This window comes from Physella acuta, unplaced genomic scaffold (assembly GCF_028476545.2).
Source record: "Physella acuta isolate Inbredline_101_S28 unplaced genomic scaffold, ASM2847654v3 ptg000061l, whole genome shotgun sequence".
Lineage (NCBI taxonomy): Eukaryota > Metazoa > Mollusca > Gastropoda > Physidae > Physella > Physella acuta.
In genome coordinates this window covers 525,214-551,057 of record NW_026731581.1, presented here as the reverse complement: position 1 = coordinate 551,057, position 25,844 = coordinate 525,214, and the positions used below count along the sequence as shown (strand labels likewise).

Here is a 25,844-nt window from a genome sequence, read left to right as displayed (position 1 = left end):
ACAGGACTAGAGGAAAACCATGACCTCACACAGGACTACAGGAAAACCATGACCTCACACAGGACTACAGGAAAACCATGACCTCACACAGGACTACAGGAAAACCATGACCTCACACAGGACTACAGGAAAACCATGACCTCACACAGGACTACAGGAAAACCATGACCTCACACTGGACTACAGGAAAACCATGACCTCACACAGGACTACAGGAAAACCATGACCTCACACAGGACTACAGGAGAACCATGACCTCACACAGGTCTACAGGAAAACCATGACCTCACACAGGACTACAGGAAAACCATGACCTCACATAGGAAAACCATGACCTCACACAGGACTAGAGGAAAACCATGACCTCACACAGGACCAGACTCTCGTACGTGTCTGACCGTGTCTGGAGTTGGATTATGACGTACCTGTGGAAAACAATTTTCAGATCTTAATTTAGTGGCTGGCAGGCTAACGACAGGGGCTAAAGTCACAGGCTAAAGTCACAGGCTAAAGTCACAGGCTAAAGCCACAGGCTAAAGTAACAGGCTAAAGTCACAGGCTAAAGTAGGAGGATTAAGTTAGAGGCTAATGACAGATGAGTACAAGATATGTTGTTCTAAAGCCCGATTTTTAGATAATTAAAATTTTGAATCATTGTGATAAACAGGTGACATTTATAGCTACAGTAAGCTGATCGCATGTGCTGTTTCATACATTATTAGATTCTTTCTTGTTTCTTTTTATCTAGCCAAAATAAAATAACTAGAATAATTAAATCTAATTCAGGGGAGATAATTAGTTTAAGCAGTGTAAGTTGAGCAGATGAGAACCCTGTATACTGTGGTACGTGAATTTGATGGTGTGATCAAGAGATGAAACAGTCACGTTCATGGCCACACTGAAAGTTCTGGGAATCCATTCAATGCTGCGCCATCTACATCTCAATGGCTGCCGGTTTTAAAGGGAGATTAATCTATAATCATTACTCCGTCTTACTTTCTATTGTTTCCTATCTTTATTTATAACTTTGACAGAACAAAAAACACAATAGCAGAATGTCTAGAACGTAGACATTATTTATTCTTAAAACTAGCTGTCGGTACCCGTAACATATGAACTATAGGCTTATATTATGTTATACTTGTTTGAGAAAAATATTTTTATTAAAACGCTATGTGCTTTACTACACGCTAAAATATTTGTGACAAAGCAAAGATATAACTTAATAGTTAAAAATCCGACACATTTAAAATAACATAGGCTACCAATACCTATTAGAAAAATTAAACCAAATTATATAGCCTACATTATTAGTCAACACAACACTTGGTTGTGCACTGGGTTGTGCAATTGCAGCGAGTGTAGCCTTGGCCGCCGGTCAATGATTGTGAACAGTGGCGTAGCCAGGATCGTCTCATGGGGGGGGGGGGGGGGGTTAAATTTTTTTCCGCATTATAAATGTATATATCAGAGGCGTAGCGTCCCTCCCAGGCCCCCGAGGACAAACTTTTCATTTGCGTCCCCCCCCCTCAAACTTTTGCACCCCCCCCCCCTCAAACTTTTCATTTGCACCCCCTATTAGACTTTCGCTCAACCTTTATGTATCTACCGAGGGGTCTATGGGGGGGGGGGGGTCTGACCCCCCTAACCAACCCCCCCCCCCCCGGCTACGCCACTGATTGTGAAGATGCGATGGTTGTAGCCCATCTACTAACATGGATTTACATTTTTTTTTTCTTTTGACAGCCATCTGGTATGTCTGTCTCTTGATCTGACGGTCCTTTTAGTCCATGTCGCATTGCATAAAGAATGCTATCCAAACAAGAGCCAAACAATACGTTACTCACAATGAAACTGCACCCAGTATAATGAAAAGGCGATCACAACTTAGTCTAGATAGGACCTGGGCCAGGACATCCCGGCCAGTGTGCACAATGGCCGACCAATGTACGTAATACGCTCTTAGTCCTAAGTTCTTCGGGCTTTGGCCAAGAGAGCCGGCCAATGCGTACATTTGCCGGCCAATGCGGGCTTTGACCGTAACATATATAATACTTGTAAATTTGGATGCTAAGGGTCGCTTCGTTTGACCATAAGAGAATGGTTTTAGGCGAAACAGAAAAAAATTAACGAGAGAAATAAAATGTTGGTGTAATATTACTGTAATAACCTCCCCCCCCCCCTAACACCATACCCACCCCAACACACATTACCTCATGTCTAGACGCCCCAACATACCCACCCCAACATAGATGAACTTATGTCTATGATACTGGAAGCTATTATTTTATCATTGACGCCCCAACATACCCACCCCAACACATTGACCTTATGCCTATGAAACTGGAAGCTATTATTTTATCCTTGAAAAAATTCCTACGGCGAGAATGTGACCCCAATTCCACGTCATCGGAAACCTTTGAAGCAACAGCCAATTTCCGAATTCAATCAAACACAACTCATCGATTTTGGCATGAAAGGAAATGTTTTTGGCGTGTGCATGCCGTCTCGTTAACCGATAGGGGGTTTCCTGTGGGGTGGGGGAGTTTTCTTGTAGGCTGGGGTTTTCCTGCAGGTGGGGTGGGGGAGGTGTTCTGTAGGGTTGTGTTTTCCTGTATTGCTGGGGATTTCTCCTGCAGGGTGGGGGGGGGGGTTCCTGTGGGGTGGGGGAGGGGGTTCTGTAGGGTTGTGTTTTCCTGTATTGCTGGGGAGGTCTCCTGCAGGGTGGGGTGGGGGAGGGGGTTCCTGCAGGGTGTGGGGGGGGGGGGGGTCCTGTGGGGTTGAGGAGGTGTTCTGTGTTACCTTTGTGTTCCATAGAAGGTTTGGATGACATATGTTGACCATGTAACATACATGTTAGTTTTATCTTCCATGTTCACCCTCAATGTACCAACACAAGATGCACCAACACCACCCCACCCCCTCTCTTTAGAGCCACTCACCTGCCCTGTAGAGGAGGATCACAGGCGACCCTTGCCTCCGTGAGTTTGGCCTCCTCCCCCAGCTGACCACACCTCTGTGTCTCCGTGGTCACGTTACTCAGTGGGCTGACGTACACTTGGATATCATGTAGCTCTGGTGATATGGGTGTAACATCATGTAACAGATTTTTTTACACACATGACTAGTGCAGACATATTGACACAAGCCTGGACGTGACATAATGTCACGCTCGACTGGACGTGACATGAGTTGACTAGTGCACATAATGTCATGCTTGACTGGACGTGACGATATACACCCCCTGAAAATTGCCTTTTAGTGGTCACAAGCTAATGATCCGGTTTTATAGCAAATATTTTAGTCCTATGTGGTGTCCATTTCACGAGGAGTGAATTAGTAAAAAGAATAAAAGAAAGAAGAATAAAAAGAAAAAAGAATAATTTGAAAACGGTATAATTAGCTATCAAATGCACTAAATAAACAGAAATAAAAAGTCTTTCAGTTCTTTAATACGTTATTTTAAAAAATGTTTTGTATTTAAGAACGAATTTTAAATTATTTTATGTGCATTTAAGAGCTTACAATTATAAAAAATTATATTTGTTTTATGGTATTGCCTACATACTGTGTACACATATATTATTGCCTACTTACTGTTGACACTGCTGCCTAGAATGCGGACACTCCTCACAACCTTGACAGACTGCAAGTCAACAAACCAAACAGGCGACCGCTCTAGACCTGTCAATTAACCAGACATTGATAGGTTTATGATTGGTCAATATGTAAAGCTTGCTTGTTGTACCTGAGTTTGTCATTGGTCAGTATTAATGCTTGTTGTACCTGAGTTTGTCATTGGTCAGTATTAAAGCATATATTGAACACTCTATTGGCAACGCTTTTATTTCGCTAACCAACACAAAAATGTCCTTAAATTCCAAGTCTTGTCGTACAACTGAAAGCTATTTTTGACAAAAAAAGGTCAGCAATTGACCAGACGCAATTTTCTTCTATTGTTTGTAATACGCCAGCCCTATTACTAATTAAAAACAATTGTCAGTATGGAAATTGCGCTAAAAATATGCTTATATTAAGAGGTGTATGCTACTCTATTTAACGTTTTGTTCTTAACATTACCATTTTGAATTAATAAAAAAACGAATAATAACGTTTTACTAACTGTTGCATACATAATAAAGTTTTAAATAACCTGTTGCAGAACAGGAAGTGACGTCACCGTCAACAGCACGCCCAGCAAGCCCTTGTGCTTCTTCCGTTTGGTCTCGTTTTGACACGGATGACTGAAAGGCGTTTTTGTCTACTGCAACGTTTCTGAGAGACACGAGCTGAGCTGTGGGGAGTAGAGGTCACGTCTGGTAGAGTTGTATCAACTTTGGGACATGTGCCAGGTACAAGGGCAACTCAACTTTTGGGACATGTGCCAGGTACAAGGGGCAACTCAACTTTTGGGACATGTGCCAGGTACAAGGGGAAACTCAACTTTTGGGACATGTGCCAGGTACAAGGGGCAACTCAACTTTTGGGACATGTGCCAGGTACAAGGGGCAACTCAACTTTTGGGACATGTGCCAGGTACAAGGGGAAACTCAACTTTTGGGACATGTGCCAGGTACAAGGGGCAACTCAACTTTTGGGACATGTGCCAGGTACAAGGGCAACTCAACTTTTGGGACATGTGCCAGGTACAAGGGGAAACTTAACTTTTGGGACATGTGCCAGGTACAAGGGGCAACTCTTGGGACATGTGCCAGGTACAAGGGGCAACTCAACTTTTGGGACATCGCCAGGTACAAGGGGCAAGTTAACTTTTGGGACATCGCCAGGTACAAGGGGAAACTCAACTTTTGGGGGCAATGCCAGGTACAATGTGCAACTTAACTTCTAGGACATTGCCAGGTACAAGGGGCAACTCAACTTTTGGGACATCGCCAGGTACAAGGGGTAACTCAACTTTTAGGACATCGCCAGGTACAAGGGGTAACTCAACTTTTAGGACATCGCCAGGTACAAGGGGCAACTCAACTTTTGGGACATTGCCAGGTAAAAGGGGCAACTCAACTTTTGGGACATGTGCCAGGTACAAGGGGAAACTCAACTTTTGGGACATGTGCCAAGTGCAAGGGGCAACTCAACTTTTAGGACATCGCCAGGTACAAGGGGCAACTCAACTTTTGGGACATGTGCCAGGTACAAGGGGCAACTCAACTTTTGGGACATGTGCCAGGTACAAGGGGCAACTCAACTTTTAGGACATCGCCAGGTACAAGGGGCAACTCAACTTTTGGGACATCGCCAGGTACAAGGGGCAAGTTAACTTTTGGGATATGTGCCAGATACCATGGGTCATTTAACGTTTACACATACGATGGGTACAGTGTTGTTTTTTAACGACAAACGAGCTAAAATGATTAATTAACATTTTTAAGTTTTAGAAATACTCAATTTATTGATCAGGTCAAAAACCCATAGATCTTTTTTCTAGTACCTCATTGTATGTGTCCCATAACGGGACGAAACCAAATTGTTCACGTGATGTGTCAGATATACACAGATTATAGCTGACTTCTACAGATATATATTACCATAGCTAACGTCTACAGATACACGCTGACCATAGCTGACGTCTACAGATACACATGACCATAGCTAACGTCTACAGATACACATGACTATAGCTGATGTCTACAGATACACATGACAATAGCTGACCTCTACAGATACACATGACCATAGCTGACGTCTACACATGACCATAGCTAACGTCTACAGATACACATGACCATAGCTGACGTCTACACATGACCATAGCTGACGTCTACAGATACACATGACCATAGCTGACGTCTACAGATACACATGACAATAGCTGACCTCTACAGATACACATGACCATAGCTGACGTCTACACATGACCATAGCTGACGTCTACAGATACACCCTGACCATAGCTGACGTCTACAGATACACATGACAATAGCTGACCTCTACAGATACACATGACCATAGCTGACGTCTACAGATACACATGACCCTAGCTGACGTCTACAGATACACCCCGACCATTGCGCAAAAAAACCATTCATTTCACGCGATCAAATTTGTGAAGTGAGAAATTCGGGGTCAGTGAATCTAGTCATGATTGGAAACGATTCAAACGCTTGAGGAATTTTATAAAAAGGAAATTTCATTAAGCAGTAGCAGGGCTTGGTATGGATTTGCTTCTAACTGGATAGTCTGACACGTAAGGTGCTTCAATTGTTATTTGCCTACTGTAAGACCAGAAATACAGAGAAAAATTCAAATAACAAAAATGTAAGAACACACGCACACACACACTATAATATGAATAAAAGTAAATGAATAAATAAAAAAATAAAATTAAAAATAAAATTAAATAAATAAATAAATAAATAAATAAATAAATAAATAAATAAATAAATAAATAAATAAATAAATAAATAAATATATATCTATCTATCTATCTATCTATCTATCTATCTATCTATCTATCTATCTATCTATCTATCTATATATATATATCTATATATATCTATCTATATATATATATATATATATATATATATATATATATATATATATATATATATATATATATATATATATATATGGGAGAGGGAAAAAAGAGAGAAGAAATGTTGTGTATAATGTGTAATGTGTATGTTTGTGTATGTATTACATAGTGTAATATGGACCAGGTCTGTTATATGTTGTACAAACGAGGACCCAACACAACTCAACTCACTCATATGTCGCCACAATTGGAGACAGCTCGAATATTCTCGAATCCTACCCCTATAAACATTCTCTATTGACATAAGAAAAGGTCTCTATCATGCAGGCTTATTTTTGTTTTTCTTTTTGTTTCAATTAAACTTATAAAAGAAATAAGCGTTTTTTTTCTGCCTGATTACATTTGACAGGAATGCATTAAATTTAATGTAATCAATCATAGTAATCGATCGTTTAACATTGGTTCGATCAATTAGTCTTGTTGAATATACTTCAATGTTCCTCAAATAAAAAATTATTTAATGGAATTTAATGGCGTTTCTATTTATGTAAACCTAGTATGTATTCCAGTAGGTTTGTATCTTCTAAGGCCGGTTATTACGTGAAGATGGGAAAAATTAAATGTGGTGTGGTTTATGTTAAAGCAAGTTTTTACGTTATGTCAGGAAAACTGACCTCTAGCGTGGTTTATGTTATGGCCGGTTATTACGTGAAGTTGGAACAAATTAAATGTGGCGTGGTTTATGTTAAAGCCAGTTTTTACGTTATGTCAGGAAAACTGACCTCTAGCGTGGTTTATGTTATGGCCGGTTATTACGTGACGTTAAAAGAATCGGGCTGACACCCCCCCCCCCCAACCTTTGGATGGTGTCACCTAGTGTAACCCAGTTGTTGAAATTTTGACTTATCAAAGGCGTTTCATAAAAGCTTGACAGACCAATGTTTTTAATGTAAGATGGACTCACCAAAGGTAAAGTTTTCGTCTCCTAAATACATCAGAGCTTTAAGGTCTATTGGCTGCTTCACCTGGTGACAAGACAGGCACAATTACAAAAACACATTTCGCTCTGATATGACAAACCAAACATGGACCTAGAGTTGAATTCATTCTTTTGTTTTTTCACTCAACTCCTGGTCATTGTATCTAACATGGCTGCAACAAACACACCGGCTGGACTCTTGACACCCCTTAACACCCCTGGTCACTCATTATACACATCTGAACACCCACTATACACCCCTTAACACCCACTATACACCCCTAAACACCCCATGTCACCCACTATACACCCTTTAACACTAGTTATACACCCCTTAACACCCCTGGTCGCTCATTCTACACCCCTGAACACCCACTATACACCCCTTAACACCCACTATACACCCCTAAACACCCCATGTCACCCACTATACACCCTTTAACACCCACTATACACCCCTTAACACCCCAAGTCATCCACTATACACCCCTTAACACCCCAAGTCATCCACTATACACCCCTTAACACCCACTATACACCCCTTAACACCCACTATACACCCCTTAACACCCCAATTCATCCACTATACACCCCTTAACACCCACTATACACCCCTTAACACCCACTATACACCCCTTAACACCCAATATACATCCCTTAACACCCACTATACACCCCTTAACACCCACTATACACCCCTTAACACCCCAATTCATCCACTATACACCCATTAACACCCCAAGTCATCCACTATACACCCCTTAACACCCACTATACACCCCTTAACATCCACTATACACCCCTTAACACCCCAAGTCATCCACTATACACCCCTTAACACCTACTATACACCCCTTAACACTCACTATACACCCCTTAACACCCACTATACACCTCTTAACACCCACTATACACCCCTGGTCATCCACTATACACCCCTTAACACCCACTATACACCCCTAAACACCCCATGTCACCCACTATACACCCCTTAACACCCACTATACACCCCTTAACACCCACTATACACCCCTTAACACCCCTAGTCACCCCCTATACACCCCTTAACACCCCCTATACACCCCTTAACACCCCTGGTTATCCCCTATACCCATCATACCACCCCACCAATAATGATACCCTAGTACCAGACTAGCCCTGTATTGACTAAACGAGAATCACATTAGACGCGGATCTGCTTGAACCTAAGATCCCAATCAAATTTCTCTGGAACATTGGCCCGATACCGTCCAATTATTAGCCTGTGTACTCAGAGCTCCCACCCCCCGAGGACGAGAAAAGCCAGACGAGCTAGTACCATGTGGCCTAGGGCCGCATATTTTCTCACGAAGGATCTAAATTCGTAACGTAATTTGTGTATGATAAAGGTCAAGGCATTTCAGGGCGGTATTTTTTATGAATATGTTTCATTTTTTTTTCATGTACTTTTTCTGCTACTCACAATTTCATCCATCTTAACCCAGTAGCTTTCACCATTGCCCTCCTTCCTTCCACTATCCCTTTTTTCCTCATATTAACTGTTAACTACCACTATCTCTTTTCCCTCTCACATCCTTCTTAACTCCACAACTTTACTCAACCTATCCCACTACACTCCCACTTTCCCACATTACTCCCAATATCCCACTTTATTCCAACTATAACACATTACTCCCACTCACCTCAACACCCATATTTCTTCTTTAACAGCACATACATTATGGAGCTGTTCAAAAGGTTGCCATACATATAATGCCAAATACAAAGTGCATCGATCGTTTAGAGGTCAAAAACACACGAGCGTAGATGAGAGTATTTGAGTAAAAACTAAGTTTGACTGACAGGGGGCGTACAACGTCCATAACCTCAGTCTTTAGAAATATTTTCAGAAATAAACAGTTCTAGATGCCATCAATCCAAGTGTTTGGTGTCATTCGGTGATTTTCGACAGACACACCTACTGCTTCATAGACTGCATGTTGTATGTGGACATTATGACGTGTCTACTGTGTTGTATGTGGACATTATGACGTGTCTACTGTGTTGTATGTGGACATTATGACGTGTCTACTGTGTTGTATGTGGACATTATGACGTGTCTACTGTGTTGTATGTGGACATTATGACGTGTCTACTGTGTTGTATGTGGACATTATGACGTATCTACTGTGTTGTATGTGGACATTATGACGTGTCTACTGTGTTGTATGTGGACATTATGACGTGTCTACTGTGTTGTATGTGGACATTATGACGTGTCTACTGTGTTGTATGTGGACATTATGACGTGTCTGTTCTATGTGGACATTATGACGTGTCTACTGTGTTGTATGTGGACATTATGACGTGTCTACTGTGTTGTATGTAGACATTATGACATGTCAACTGTGTTGTATGTAGACATTATGACGTGTCTACTGTGTTGTATGTGGACATTATGACGTGTCTACTGTGTTGTATGTGGACATTATGACGTGTCTACCGTGTTGTATGTGGACATTATGACGTGTCAACTGTGTTGTATGTGGACATTATGACGTGTCTACTGTGTTGTATGTGGACATTATGACGTGTCTACTGTGTTGTATGTGGACATTATGACGTGTCAACTGTGTTGTATGTGGACATTATGACGTGTCTACTGTGTTGTATGTGGACATTATGACGTGTCTACTGTGTTGTATGTGGACATTATGACGTGTCTACTGTATTGTATGTGGACATTATGACGTGTCTACTGTGTTGTATGTGGACATTATGACGTGTCAACTGTGTTGTATGTGGACATTATGACGTGTCATACTGTATTGTATGTGGACATTATGACGTGTCTTCAGTGTTGTGTCCGTACTATGCGCACTACGTACATGATTTATCTGAAATGCTAAAAACGACTCACATGAATAAATTTGAGGGTGGAGTGTTCCCTTGACCTAACCGCGCCGACCACCACCAAGGTCAAGGCTACAATAGTCAGAAGTATCCCCAGCCCTAGAACAGCCCCCTGCCTCCAGCGACAGTTGAGTTTCGGCAGTCTTTGGTGTACCAGATACAGCGACCTCTTGCCTGGATGGTTAGATAGAGGACAGGGGAATTAATCACATGATAAATAACAAGAAATATCATTAGCACATGGACACTTAAAATAACTTTAAGCAGGTAATTTTAGTATTAGTCGAAGAACAATTAAAACGTCTTTATGTATATTCTTGCCTAATTACATTTGAACATGTTTTAAAATTATTCTTCTCCTTATAAGAAATCTATTGAAGTGAGCAGGTATGTCTCTATCCTCTAGTCGGTTCTAAGAAATTTATTGAAGTGAGCAGTTATATCTCTATCCTGTAGCAGGTTTTAAGAAATCTATTGAAGTGAGCAGGTATGTCTCTATCCTCTAGTCGGTTCTAAGAAATTTATTGAAGTGAGCAGTTATGTCAACTTGTATTATAGCTAACACGTACGTCCATACCATGATTAAAAGGTTGGAAATCTGCAATACAACTGATTGACCTTTGCTCGCCTCCTATCTACCTGTACCGTAGCAGACTTTAGATCTAGTCAAACCTGTCAGTTTGGCGTTGCAAAATGTGTTAATATTTGATTGATGCTTGATGGTCTGTGTATTAGTTTTGCAGACTGTTTGTATTTGATTTCATGCTTGAAATAGTCTGTTTGACTTTGCAGTCAGTTTGTTTATGTCTGATTTCATGCTAAAATGGTCTGTCTGTTTGGTTTATTCTAAGACTCTCGAATCGTTTAACAAACAATCGATACTAATCAATAGCTAATGAGGATATAGAACAGCACTAATGTCAGATCGATTCCCACTCTCTGATCGATGGGAGCAAATGAAATAAGTTGTAGTTACCTCCCTGCGATCGAGACTCATTGATTCACCATCAGATGGAGGAAGAAATGGCTTCTAATTGGACGGCCATTCCAGAGGTAACGAGACGGTCGTTTAGAGAGCTATACATTGATGGGGTAGCTGGTTCATACAGGGGGATTGTTGACTTAGTGATTGTTGACTTAGTGATTGTTGACTTTTATGACTGCTGACTTAGTGATTGTTGACTTAGTGATTGTTGACTTAGTGATTGTGACTTAGGGGTCATCCATAAATGACGTCACGCTTTTTTTGACGATTTTTACCTCCCCCCCTCCCCTCCGTCACACGTCGTCACAAAAAGTCAGACCCCCCCCCTAAAATGACGTCACACCTCAACCTACAACCCCCCTCAAAATTGCAGTTGAATTTTTTTAAAACATCGATATTTTTCCAAAATCTTGTCTAAACTATTACAATTTATTAAAACAGTTATCTAAAACGCGAAATAACGTCTAAAATTCGTTTTCTAACATTGCTTTTTTATAATGCAAAAATGTGACGTCGCAACATCTGAACCCCCCCCCCCCCCTCCCCCTAATCACACATCGTCACAAAATTACGGACCCCCCCTCCCCCCTACGAGTGTGACGTCATTTATGGATGACCCCTTAGTGATTGTTGACTTAGTGATTGTGACTTAGTGATTGTAGACTTTATTGACTTAGTGATTTTTTTCCAGTGGTCGTTATATTCAAGTACTGACCAGTGGTAGTTACACTGAAGTTGTGGTCAGTTCAAAACGTCACTACAAACAGATAGTTACCGTGTAAAGGCCGGCTGGCAGTCAGACCGTTTTCGCTGGACAGAACAGCTACGTCATCTCGCCTTTCCTCTTCCGTCGTGACGTCATCGGGGTGTGAAGCCTCACAAAGCGGCCGTTGGGCAAAATCGTTGTCTAAAGACTTCATGACACGTCAGTCATTGTGGAGGTTGTTTTTTTTTATTATTTCGTCACCTGCAGTCATATAAAACAGTGACATATTTGATTTTAACACATGATGTCATATAAAACAGTGACAGATTTGATTTTATCACATGATGTCATATAAAACAGTGACGTATTTGATTTTATCACATGATGTCATATAAAACAGTGACAGATTTGATTTTATCACATGATGTCATATAAAACAGTGACAGATTTGATTTTATCTCATGATGTCATATAAAACAGTGACATATTTGATTTTATCACATGATGTCATATAAAACAGTGACATATTTGATTTTATCACATGATGTCATATAAAACAGTGACGTATTTGATTTTATCACAGCTTAAAGTTTTACTGTCACCTGGTTGACCTATGCAGCTGTACCGACATACAACCTGTCAGGTAAAAAATTTCACTACAACGGAATCTTTTGGCTATCAGTTCAGTTAGTTAAAACCTTCTGGTTGAAGCAGCGATCGAATTTACACTAGATCTAATTTTGTTCATGTCATCACCTTGGTGTATGTGTAATAAGACGTGACACGACACGTGATCTGTTAGTATGTGTGTAACACGACGTGACACCTTACGTGATGTGGTTGGTATGTGTGTAACACGACGTGACTCTTTATGTGATCTTTTTGTATGTGTGTAACACGACGTGACACCTTACGTGATGTAGTTGGTATGTGTGTAACACGACGTGACTCTTTATGTGATGTGGTTGGTATGTGTGTAACACGACGTGAAACGTCACGTGATGTGGTTGGTATGTGTGTAACACGACGTGACACGTTACGTGATGTAGTTGGTATGTGTGTAACACGACGTGACGCTTTATGTGATGTGGTTGGTATGTGTGTAACACGACGTGAAACGTCACGTGATGTGGTTGGTATGTGTGTAACACGACGTGACACGTTACGTGATGTAGTTGGTATGTGTGTAACACGACGTGACTCTTTATGTGATGTGGTTGGTATGTGTGTAACACGACGTGACACCTTACGTGATGTAGTTGGTATGTGTGTAACACGACGTGACTCTTTATGTGATGTGGTTGGTATGTGTGTAACACGACGTGACACCTTACGTGATGTAGTTGGTATGTGTGTAACACGACGTGACACCTTACGTGATGTAGTTGGTATGTGTGTAACACGACGTGACTCTTTATGTGATGTGGTTGGTATGTGTGTAACACGACGTGACACGTCACGTGATGTGGTTGGTATGTGTGTAACACGACGTGACTCTTTATGTGATGTGGTTGGTATGTGTGTAACACGACGTGTCACGTCACGTGATGTGGTTGGTATGTGTGTAACACGACGTGACACGTCACGTGATGTGGTTGGTATGTGTGTAACATGACGTGACACCTTACGTGACACCTTACGTGATGTGGTTGGTATGTGTGTAACACGACGTGACACCTTACGTGATGTGGTTGGTATGTGTGTAACACGACGTGACACGTTACATGATGTGGTTGGTATGTGTAACACGACGTGATAAGTTACATGATGTGGTTGGTATGTGTGTAACACGACGTGACACGTCACGTGATGTGGTTGGTATGTGTGTAACACGACGTGACACGTCACGTGATGTGGTTGGTATGTGTGTAACACGACGTGACTCGTTATGTGATGTGGTTGGTATGTGTGTAACACGACGTGACACGTCACGTGATCTGTTGGTATGTGTGTAACACGACGTGACACGTCACGTGATCTGTTGGTATGTGTGTAACACGACGTGACATGTCACGTGATCTGTTGGTATGTGTGTAACACGACGTGACACGTTACATGATGTAGTTGGTATGTGTGTAACACGACGTGACACGTTACATGATGTAGTTGGTATGTGTGTAACACGACGTAACATGTCATCTGATGTGGTTGGTATGTGTGTAACACGACGTGACACCTTACGTGATGTAGTTGGTATGTGTGTAACACGACGTGACACCTTACGTGATGTAGTTGGTATGTGTGTAACACGACGTGACTCGTTACGTGATCTGTTGGTTTTTGTGAAACACGACGTGACTCGTTATGTGATGTAGTTGGTATGTGTGTAATACGACGTGACACGTCACGTGATCTGTTGGTATGTTTATAATGAGATGTCACAAGCCTCTAGTTTGTAGTATTTATAAATATTTATAGCTATCGACTTCAGACTGACAGGTACAAATCAATTATTTAAAATTTCAGATTATACGCTGTACAGAACAAACACTGAACTTTAAACTGTAGCAGGGAAAATATCAAGTCAAACACGACACAAAAATGTTATTTTCATTCGAGTCATTCTATGAGCATTATTTAATACAGTTTTAAAAAGTTGACAGTACAACAATATTTCACAAGACTTTAAAGTGTGCACCCGCGTGTCTATAAAACGACCAAGATAAAATTAGGTTACTAAAAATGTAATTTTCATCAATGGCGATGAACGTGTCATTTTATTTGAGCCGTCGAGTTTTTCGGTTACAATTTAAAGTATTTTAAGTGACACAATAATCAATAGAGCAATCATTCTGGGGCATTATGCCGGAGCAATTATATCTCCAGCATGGGGGAGATGGGGAGCTAGACGGCTGTTACCGCCATTATTTCGGTTGTTAGACCAAACTAAACAAATGCGAATCATTGATTTACCCTCGGTTAAAAGGTTTTCTACTTGGTGACTGTGAACATTCGTGAATTATCCAAAGGGCAATCATCTCTTCTTCCAGCAGTATGAAAAACATTTTATCAAGTTCATACAAAGTTCTAAAAGTACCTACAGCATAAACAGGTGTCGGTTATGGTGGAGGGTGGGGGAGAGGGAGGAGAGTAATACAAGACCAACATTAGTCATTAAGATCACGTGCCTGTCTTATAACAGGTTGTCAAAAGGCCGACTGTCAAAAGGCCGACTTCCAAAAGGCCGACAATCAAAAGGCCGACTGTCAAAAGGCCGACTTCCAAAAGGCCGACTGTCAAAAGGCTGACTGTTAAAAAGGCCGACTGCCAAAAGGCCGACTGTCCTTAACTAGCTCTACAAGTGTAGGCCAATCACAATGAAGCGTTCCTAATTAACTTGGACAAGACGCTTCTAGAAAAAACCTAAGCATTATCCACAAAAGAGTGACGTGTTTAGATCAAGAAAGGGATTAACAGGTGTTTTGTTAGCTAAATCACATGGTGTTGGTGTAAAATATTTTAATAGTTACATGGTGTTGGTGTAATGCATTTGTTAGTTACATGGTGTTAGTTTGATAGATTGTGTTAGTTACATGGTGTTTATGTAATGGAGTTTGTTAGTTATATTGTGTTAGTGTAATAGACTTTGTTACTACATGGTGTTGGTGTAATTGATGTTGTTAGTTACATGGTGTTGGTGTAAATTCTTTTACTAGTTACAGGGTGTTGGTGTAATAGAGTTTGTTAGTTACGTTAGTTAGATAGTGTTAGTATAATAGATGTTCAAAGGGGTAAAATTCAAGAAAAAATTAACGCTCATGGAAATGGTTAAGAAAACAAACTGTTTTTGGCTGAAATTGAACCTTCTAGACACAGTAATTTTTAATTAACTCATTCAGTGTTGCATTGGTGGGAAAGAAGATGTGATTCTCTACCTGAATGTTAAATTGTTGATTTACGAAAACAAGACCTTTACTGTCGTCTGTTAAATTGTTGATTTACGTAGACAAGATCTTTACTGTCGTCTGTTAAATTGTTGATTTACGTAGACAAGATCTTTACTGTCGTCTGTTAAATTGTTGATTTACGAAAATAAGATCTTTACTGTCGTCTGTTAAATTGTTGATTTACGAAAACAAGATCTTTACTGTCGTCTGTTAAATTGTTGATTTACGAAAACAAGATCTTTACTGTCGTCTGTTAAATTGGTCTTAGATGTAAATTATGATCAATACTCTTCTGTTGTGTCTGGTATGGATTAATAAGTAAAATAATCGATAACTAAAACATGAAGCGTTGTTCAATCGATGACTGAATCCTGATATAGAAGGCTCAGGGGTATCATTGTCATTGAGCTAACAGCCGGTAATCAATGAAAGCATGATCGATACGTCAGAGAATAGTGCATCCTGTAAGTGGTGAAACCACATGTGGAAACATGCGATATCAACCACAACCACACGTGGAAACACTAGATATCAACTAACACTATAACCACATTTGTTAGCACCCTTGACTATTACATACATGTATGTAGGCGCCATGAGAAACCACATACAGATCTGGATATGGCAAAACCTTCATAAGTATTTGATTTTACTTTTTCTTTACATTAATTCCACTTTAAAATCTGAAAAAATTTAAGAATTTTCCCATTGCTAAATAATTTGAGAAAAAAAGTTTTAAAACATTAAGATTTGTGCAATTAAAGCAAGCTATCTAAATTGTGTTTCCTTTCGTTGCATGTTTTTATTTGTTTGACAATTTTGTTAACTAAGATCGTTGACGCAACTCGTCTAGAATTATATCAAGATGAAGTAATTTTTCAAGAACATTCACAACATCACAGTCACAACATCACAGTCACAACGTCATAGTCACAATATCAGTCAGAACATAAGTTACAACATCACAGCCACAACATCACAGTCAGAATATCCGTCACAACATCACAGTCACAATATCACAGTCACAACATCACAGTTACAACATCACAGTCACAACATCACAGTCACAACATCACAGTCACAACATGACAGTTACGACATCACAGTCACAACATCACAGTCAGAACATTAGTCATAACATCACAGGCACAACATCACAGTCACAACATCAGTCACAAAATCACAGTCACAACATCACAGTTACAACATCACAGTCACAACATCACAGTTACAACATCACAGTCACAACATCACAGTCACAACATCACAGTCACAACATCACAGTTACAACATCACAGTCACAACATCACAGTCACAACATCACAGTTACAACATCACAGTCACAACACCACAGTCACAACATCACAGTCACAACATCACAATCACATCTTCACAGTCACAACATCAGTCACAACATCACAGTCACAACATTAGTCATAACATCACAGGCACAACATCACAGTCACAACATCAGTCACAAAATCACAGTCACAACATTAGTCCCAACATCACAGTCACAACACCACAGAAGAACTACCACCCATACCAGGTGAAGTGTGTGGGATTACAACCAAGTGTGAGAAAGATACAGAGCCTTTTTAGTCCGTTTTCAGGAGACGCATTTATCTGAACTGTGCACTACTACCTCATTTTATCGCCTGTATCTGCGTGGAAATGTTCGATAAACTATAAAGTAGTGTAATTTCGTTTTCTTTTTGAGTAAGTGAAAATAAAAACCAAAACAATTTTAACTTCTTCCACAGTTTTTACATCTCTAGTTTTTAAACATGCCTGGACGGCATCCAGATCGTTTTAGGGCTAACGTCTACATTAGAACTTCAGGCCATCTAAATCAGACCTTACGAATAAGATGGTATTAAGGCTACCATCTAAATCAGACCTTCAGACCAAGATGGTATTAAGGCTACCATCTAAATCAGACCTTCAGACCAAGATGGTATTAAGGCTACCATCTAAATCAGAACTTCAGACCAAGATGGTATTAAGGCTACCATCTAAATCAGAACTTCAGACCAAGATGGTTTTATGGCTACCCCATCAGACGACGCCATGATGGTTTAGGAAACCCAAGTAGTAGCAAGTAGAATCCGGCGGGGACACATCCTGTTTTAATGATGCACATTCTATTTTTTATCGCTCCGTTTTTTACAGTCTTGGACGGCTAATGGTTTTCCCTCTAAATATTCTTGAGAAATGACAGAGGCTAGAAGGGGAGGGAACTGTGGCCAACTCTTCAGCACTCTGTAATGTACAAGGGAATTAAAAGATTAGGCCAGAGCCTTCAGTTCTTCCACAGGCAAGCATCGTGGGAAGCTTTCGATACTTGAGTATCGGAGAGGTCGTGGACTATATCGATACTAGTCAAGTTAAAAGATTAGACCAGAGCCTTCAGTTCTTCAACAGGCACAAATTCTATGAAGCTCTCGATACTTGAGTATCGGAGAGGTCGTGGACTATATCGATACTAGTCAAGGGAGTTAAAAGATTAGGGCAGAGCCTTCAGTTCTTCAACAGGCACAAACTGTATGAAGCTCTCGATACTTGAGTATCGGAGAGGTCGTGGACTATATCGATACTAGTCAAGGGAGTTAAAAGATTAGGGCAGAGCCTTCAGTTCTTCAACAGGCACAAATTGTATGAAGCTCTCGATACTTGAGTATCGAGGAGTTCATGTAACATCGATACTAGTCAGAAAAACAATATCAATCATATTTTGAAATATTGAATTGAGCGAAAAGATGCGTTCGATACCACAGCATCTGAGGGTGGGATTTAAAATTCTCTTCGCCATTTGATAATCTAACATATGCATATAACCTTAAAATGTATTAAAAATCTTAGATAAAAGATTCATTTTTTTCAACTCTCCGTTAACTCGTTCCATTAAACGACTGTTGAAAATGTATTACAAAAATATAAATATATTATAATAATGCATCTACAAACTTTAAAAAATAACAAGCTTTATTGTAAGCAGAAAAAAGAAGGAAAATAAACCAGGAGTGATCTCCCCTAAACTTTCTCGAATATTCTTATATAACTTGGAATATAGACATGATTTTTAATTACTTAAACTTTTAAAAATAGAATAGAATCTCATAGAAAAAAGAATAGCGCACCAAGCGAATGCCAAAACAAAATGTGCATAATAGTGCGCAATGTTATTAGTACTTTATAAATTTACATGCGATTTATGAGAAATCGGAAATAGTGTAAAATAGCACTTCCGTTCAACGGAAATTGCTCAAAATTTGACAGAAGGTAGAGAATTAGATTTTTACTTACCTGTGAAATTTCATTTATCTATCTGAAATAGTACTCAAATTACAGGCTTTTGAAAAATTCAAAGTAGAAAAAGTACCACTTCCGGTTATCGAAAATCGCTCAAAAGTTGATACGGATCTACGATTTTGATATATATATGAAATTTCATCAACCTAGCTGTAACGGTACTCAAGTTATCGTGTTTACACACAGACAGACAGACAGACAGACAGACACACAGACATACGGACAAGATTGCAAAATTATGTTTTTCCGTATCAGTGAGGTGTAAAACGTCGAGATTTGTAAAAATCTCGATTTTTTTTTGCACGATTACAAGACTTTCTCAATTCTTCGTATATACGAGAAAGTAAAATATACCCAGCCATTATGTAACTACTAGCCGTCGGTACCCGTTACACGTAAATTATAGGCCTATATATTTTAATGTTATACTCGTTTGAGAAAAATGGTTTACAAAATAGTTATTGGTCAAACGCATTGTGCTTTATAACATGTTGATCCATATTAGCGAAAAATCTGACACATTTAAAATAACACAGGCTAACAATACATAACAGAAAAACCAAATTATATACATTATTAATCAACACAATACCATATTAAATGCAACACTGATTAAGAGACTTAAATAATTAAAAACCCGGCTGTTCAATGGTATTTATGTAGTTTTTTAACGTGGTTTTTAAATATTTTTTTCTTTATATTTAGACGTTTTGTATTAGATCTATGTATAAGTAAACCATCTTAAATGAATGAAAGTAGGCTACAAGTAAGAAAGAAATATTACTATTGTAAATCTGTGTCAGTCCTCACAAGCCGGTGATGAAAACTGTAATACTAAAGCGAACACACACAACTGACGCTGTAAATTACATGTCTGAGGCAAAAAAAAAAAAAAGAGAGAGAAAAAAAAAAAAAAATAAAAAAAAAAAAAAAATAAAAATAAAATTTGAATTACTTTTAGCCGAGAAATAGTATACATTTCAGAGCGTACGACTTGATATGTAGATCTATAGATCTAAACCAAAATTTAATGAAATAATTCATTTCTTCATATTCTAAAATTGGAAGCTGACGCCATTAGTTTTGTTGACTTTCCGCAGTTTAAACTACATGTGACGTCATTGTTTTTATGCCTTCTCGGCACAACCATAAACACTTTTCCGGGTGAATAGTTAGAAATGTGTTTCTACATTCGAATATGCCTTTATTTTTTATTTCCGTCTTTAATTAGAATTTAGTCAAAGAAAAGATTGTGAAAATATCGGACTGTGAGCAGAAAGCCACACCCATCACCACATATTCAACCCGCGTTAAATAATCGCCACCCCAAACCCAAGTCCCAACCACCCCAAACCCATGTCTACAACCACCCCAAACTGACGTCCCCAATTACCTCCAACCCAAGACCAACTACCCCAAAACCACACCCCCCCCCAAACCGACGTCCCCAACCACCCCAAACTGACGTCCCCAACCATCCCAAACCAACATCCACAACCACCCCACACTCACGTCCACAACCACCCCAAACCGACGTCCCCAACCACCCCAAACCAACGTACCCAACCACCCCAAACCCAAGTCCTCAACCACCCCAAACCGACGTCCCCAACCACCCCAAACCGACGTCCCCAACCATCCCAAACCAACATCCACAACCACCCCAAAAAAAAAGTCCCCAACCACCCCACACTCACGTCCACAACCACCCCAAAAAAAAAGTCCCCAACCACCCCACACTCACGTCCACAACCACCCCAAACCGACGTCCCCAACCACCCCACACTCACGTCCACAACCACCCCAAACCGACGTCCCCAACCACCCCACACTCACGTCCACAACCATCCCAAACCAACATCCACAACCACCCCAAACCGACGTCCCCAACCATCCCAAACCAACATCCACAACCACCCCACACTCACATCCACAACCACCCCAAACCGACGTCCCCAACCACCCCACACTCACGTCCACAACCACCCCAAACCGACGTCCCCAACCACCCCACACTCACGTCCACAACCATCCCAAACCAACATCCACAACCACCCCAAACCGACGTCCCCAACCACCCCACACTCACGTCCACAACCACCCCAAACCAACATCCACAACCACCCCAAAAAAAAAGTCCCCAACCACCCCACACTCACGTCCACAACCACCCCAAACCGACGTCCCCAACCACCCCACACTCACGTCCACAACCACCCCAAACCGACGTCCCCAACCACCCCACACTCACGTCCACAACCATCCCAAACCAACATCCACAACCACCCCAAACCGACGTCCCCAACCATCCCAAACCAACATCCACAACCACCCCACACTCACGTCCACAACCACCCCAAACCGACGTCCCCAACCACCCCAAACCGACATCCACAACCACCCCACACTCACATCCACAACCACCCCAAACCGACGTCCCCAACCACCCCAAACCGACGTCCCCAACCACCCCAAACCGACGTCCACAACCACCCCAAACCGACGTCCACAACCACCCCAAACCGACGTCCACAACCACCCCAAACCGACATACCCAACCACCCCAAACCGACGTCCCCAACCACCCCAAACCGACGTACCCAACCACCCCAAACCGACGTCCACAACCACCCCAAACGGACGTCCCCAACCACCCCAAAACCATTTAACCAACCCAGCCACCCTACTGCCTACAAACATTACTGACAACGCAATATGCCAACAAAGAAATTGTGCTGTACCTGTAGAAAGTTGTTTTTAATTTGAGGTTTAGTGAAGCAGACAATAATCAGATCCTCACCAACTGCTTTAATCCGTTCTCTAGCAGCCCTACAACAGACAAGCGGCTCTAGATTTCCTCCACTCAATCATGTAAGGCGCGGCTCCAGCATATTGATATCATTTATCACACGCACATTTCAACATACTTGGCACTCTAGGCGGGTAATCACATTAGCAATTTATTCATTTTAATATCTGCTAAAATATTGTTAAAACTGTAAAATATTGGATGAAACTGTAAAATATTGAGTGAAACTGTAAAATATTGGGTGAAACTGTAAAATATTGAGTGAAACTGTAAAATTTTGGGTGAAACTGTAAAATATTGGGTGAAACTGTAAAATTTTGGGTGAAACTGTAAAACATTGGATGAAACTGTAAAATATTGAGTGAAACTGTAAAATATTGGGTGAAACTGTAAAATTTTGGGTGAAACTTTAAAATATTGGGTGAAACTGTAAAATTTTGGGTGAAACTGTAAAATATTGGGTGAAACTGTAAAATTTTGGGTGAAACTGTAAAACATTGGATGAAACTGTAAAATATTGAGTGAAACTGTAAAATATTGGGTGAAACTGTAAAATATTGGGTGAAACTGTAAAATATTGAGTGAAACTGTAAAATATTGGGTGAAACTGTAAAATATTGAGTGAAACTGTAAAATATTGGGTGAAACTGTAAAATATTGATTGAAGCTGTAAAATTTTGGGTGAAACTGTAAAATATTGGGTGAAACTGTAAAATATTGAGTGAAACTGTAAAATATTGGGTGAAACTGTAAAATATTGGGTGAAACTGTAAAATATTGAGTGAAACTGTAAAATATTGGGTGAAACTGTAAAATATTGAGTGAAACTGTAAAATATTGGGTGAAACTGTAAAATATTGATTGAAACTGTAAAATTTTGGGTGAAACTGTAAAATATTGGGTGAAACTGTAAAATATAGAGTGAAACTGTAAAATATAGAGTGAAACTGTAAACTATTGGGTGAAACTGTAAACTATTGGGTGAAACTGTAAAATGTTGGGTCGAACTGTAAAATATTGGGTGAAACTGTAAAATATTGGGTGAAAAAGTGTAAGGTAATCAGCAAAGAGTAAGGTGGTATGGGAAAAGTTTGGTCGTGTAATAACAAAAAGAAGAGTGAGAAGTAAAAAATGCTCGAACTAGAAGGAATATGTGGCTATTTTAGAAATGTGGGTGGTAGAGATGTCTGATGGTATGTTCTGATGATGTTTTTGTATTAAATATGTCCAACTTTTAGCGGTGATGTCTTTATACTTGATGTCGACCATCTATATCATTTATTGGCAAAATGGCTTTGTTTGTGATTCAGGTCTAAGCTAATGCATTTTAAGTTGTTTTTTTTTTGTTGAACTTTTCATATGTTAAATCGAGTAACATTTGAAAAAGTTCAAATGATTCACCAATATCAGGCATTTAAATAATCACACATTAAATCTAACCTTTCTAAACAAAAAAAAACAACGTTGAATTGATACTAAACACAGCTACAAATCTAGATCGATACTTAAATTTATTATGCTATAAATCTATATCGATACTGTACTTTATTCTGCTACAAGTCTACATAGATTCTCTAGTTTAAGCTTCTACAAATTTATATCGATACTGTAATCTATACTACTAAAAATCTACATCGATCTATAGTTTAAACAGTTACAAATCTACATCGATACTCTAGTTAAACTGCTCCATCTGGAGATCGATACTAAACTGAAGTTAAAGCTGTCGTTGAAGAGCATTTTAAATTTCTTGCTTTGAAAGAGTTTATAAAAGAAACTTTTCAAACCCTAAAAGTTCCATTGCGTTTTTTATAAACCCTTTTGTTGATCTGTTTTTCTAAAGAGAGAAGACGTATACAAACAGCCTTGTATTCAACAGCGAGCTGGGTGAACAGAACGTTTTTTGTGAGCGCCCACAACAATGTTTGGTTAAAAAATGTATTGGATATACGAGGATTCTGATGCTACAGGTCAAAACTTGCTAGGTTAGGGCTTGTGTAAAGAAGGATTCTAATTCTATGGCCTGAAACTAGCTTTACTGGAGATTTTAGGATTCTAATTCTATGGCCTGAAACTAGCTTTACTGGAGATTTTAGGATTCTAATTCTATGGCTTGAAATTAGCTTTACTGGAGATTTCAGGATCCTAATTCTATGGTTAGAAACTAGCTTTACTGGAGATTTTAGGATTCTAATTCTATGGCCTGAAACTAGCTTTACTGGAGATTTTAGGATTCTAATTCTATGGCTTGAAACTAGCTTTACTGGAGATTTTAGGATCCTAATTCTATGGTTAGAAACTAGCTTTAATGGAGATTTCAGGATCCTAATTCTATGGTTAGAAACTAGCTTTACTGGAGATTTTAGGATCCTAATTCTATGGTTAGAAACTAGCTTTAATGGAGATTTCAGGATCCTAATTCTATGGTTAGAAACTAGCTTTACTGGAGATTTCAGGATCCTAATTCTATGGCTTGAAACTAGCTTTACTGGAGATTTTAGGATTCTAATTCTATGGCCTGAAACTAGCTTTACTGGGGATTTTAGGATCCTAATTCTATGGCTTGAAACTAGCTTTACTGGAGATTTTAGGATTGTAATTCTATGGCTTGAAACTAGTTTTACTGGGGATTTTAGGATCCTAATTCTATGGTTTGAAACTAGCTTTACTGGAGATTTTAGGATCCTAATTCTATGGCTTGAAACTAGCTTTACTGGAGATTTTAGGATCCTAATTCTATAAATGAAGCTAACTTTCCTGGAGATTTTAGGATCCTAATTCTATGGCTTGAAACTAGCTTTACTGGAGATTTTAGGATCCTAATTCAATGAATGAAGCTAACTTTAATGAAGATTTGTAAACATAGATTTGTCTGAATCGAGTTAAGATAGGACAGGAGGTTTAAAATATGGGGTGTGTTGATATCATTAGAGATTATATATGATATGATGAATGACATATTAGAAAAATGTATGTTAGATATAAGACGTGATGTATGATAGATATAAGACGTGATGTATGATATAAAGATAACAGACGTGTGATGGATATAAATCAGATATCATGTATATTAGATAGACAACAGACGTGATGTATGATATATATCAATAGAGACGTTTTTGTACGAATATCAAAAGAATATGGTTCGAGATATGTTGTGTAAAAATCGACGGAGCATAAAATTACTATTTTTTGCTTGAGGTGACTGAGTGGTCGGGGGGTAGAGCTCACGAACCCCATCTCGGAAGTCACGAGTTCGCATCCCGAGTTCGTATCTGTATGACGTAACTGAATCCACCCAGCTGTGATTGGGTACCTGACTTACGTTAAGGAAACAAGGACGGCTGGGTAAAATGTTGACCAAACTATCCCTTCATATGCCGAGATCATTAAAACAGATCTCGATGTATAAAACGGTGATAATCACAAATGGTAGGTGTGTATATATATATATATATATATATATGTTTGTGTGTGTGTACGTGCTTTTAAATCAGTTATGATACTTCCTGTATTTTGAATGTTCTACCTAAATAAGTACTGAATAATAAGTACAACATGAGAAAAATATAAAACTCACCGCAAACACATGATATATTGCACACATCCTACGTAAATGGTGTATCACGTCAAAGTTTTCAACGTTTTTACTGTTGTACACAAGAACACCATTTAAAAAGTTCAATAAAAAACTGTCTATTTAAACAACGTGTTGACATTAAAATTGTCGTAAAATTCCTGCTGGCCAACAGCGTGCTAACCACAGCTGAGCGAGTAC

General features: G+C 39.5%; 1 protein-coding gene across 1 annotated transcript; it reads right to left on the bottom strand.

The window, feature by feature from the left end:
• Nucleotides 1-25,844, bottom strand: LOC131949450 (uncharacterized). Its single transcript, XM_059311359.1, has 8 exons — nt 25,647-25,844; nt 12,128-12,319; nt 10,375-10,541; nt 7,461-7,521; nt 4,154-4,294; nt 3,598-3,684; nt 2,943-3,075; nt 1-425 (listed from the first exon to the last, which is right to left on the bottom strand). Exons 2-8 carry the CDS (start codon nt 12,270-12,272, stop codon nt 347-349), a joined length of 813 nt encoding a protein of 270 aa, XP_059167342.1. The 5' UTR covers nt 12,273-12,319; nt 25,647-25,844; the 3' UTR covers nt 1-346.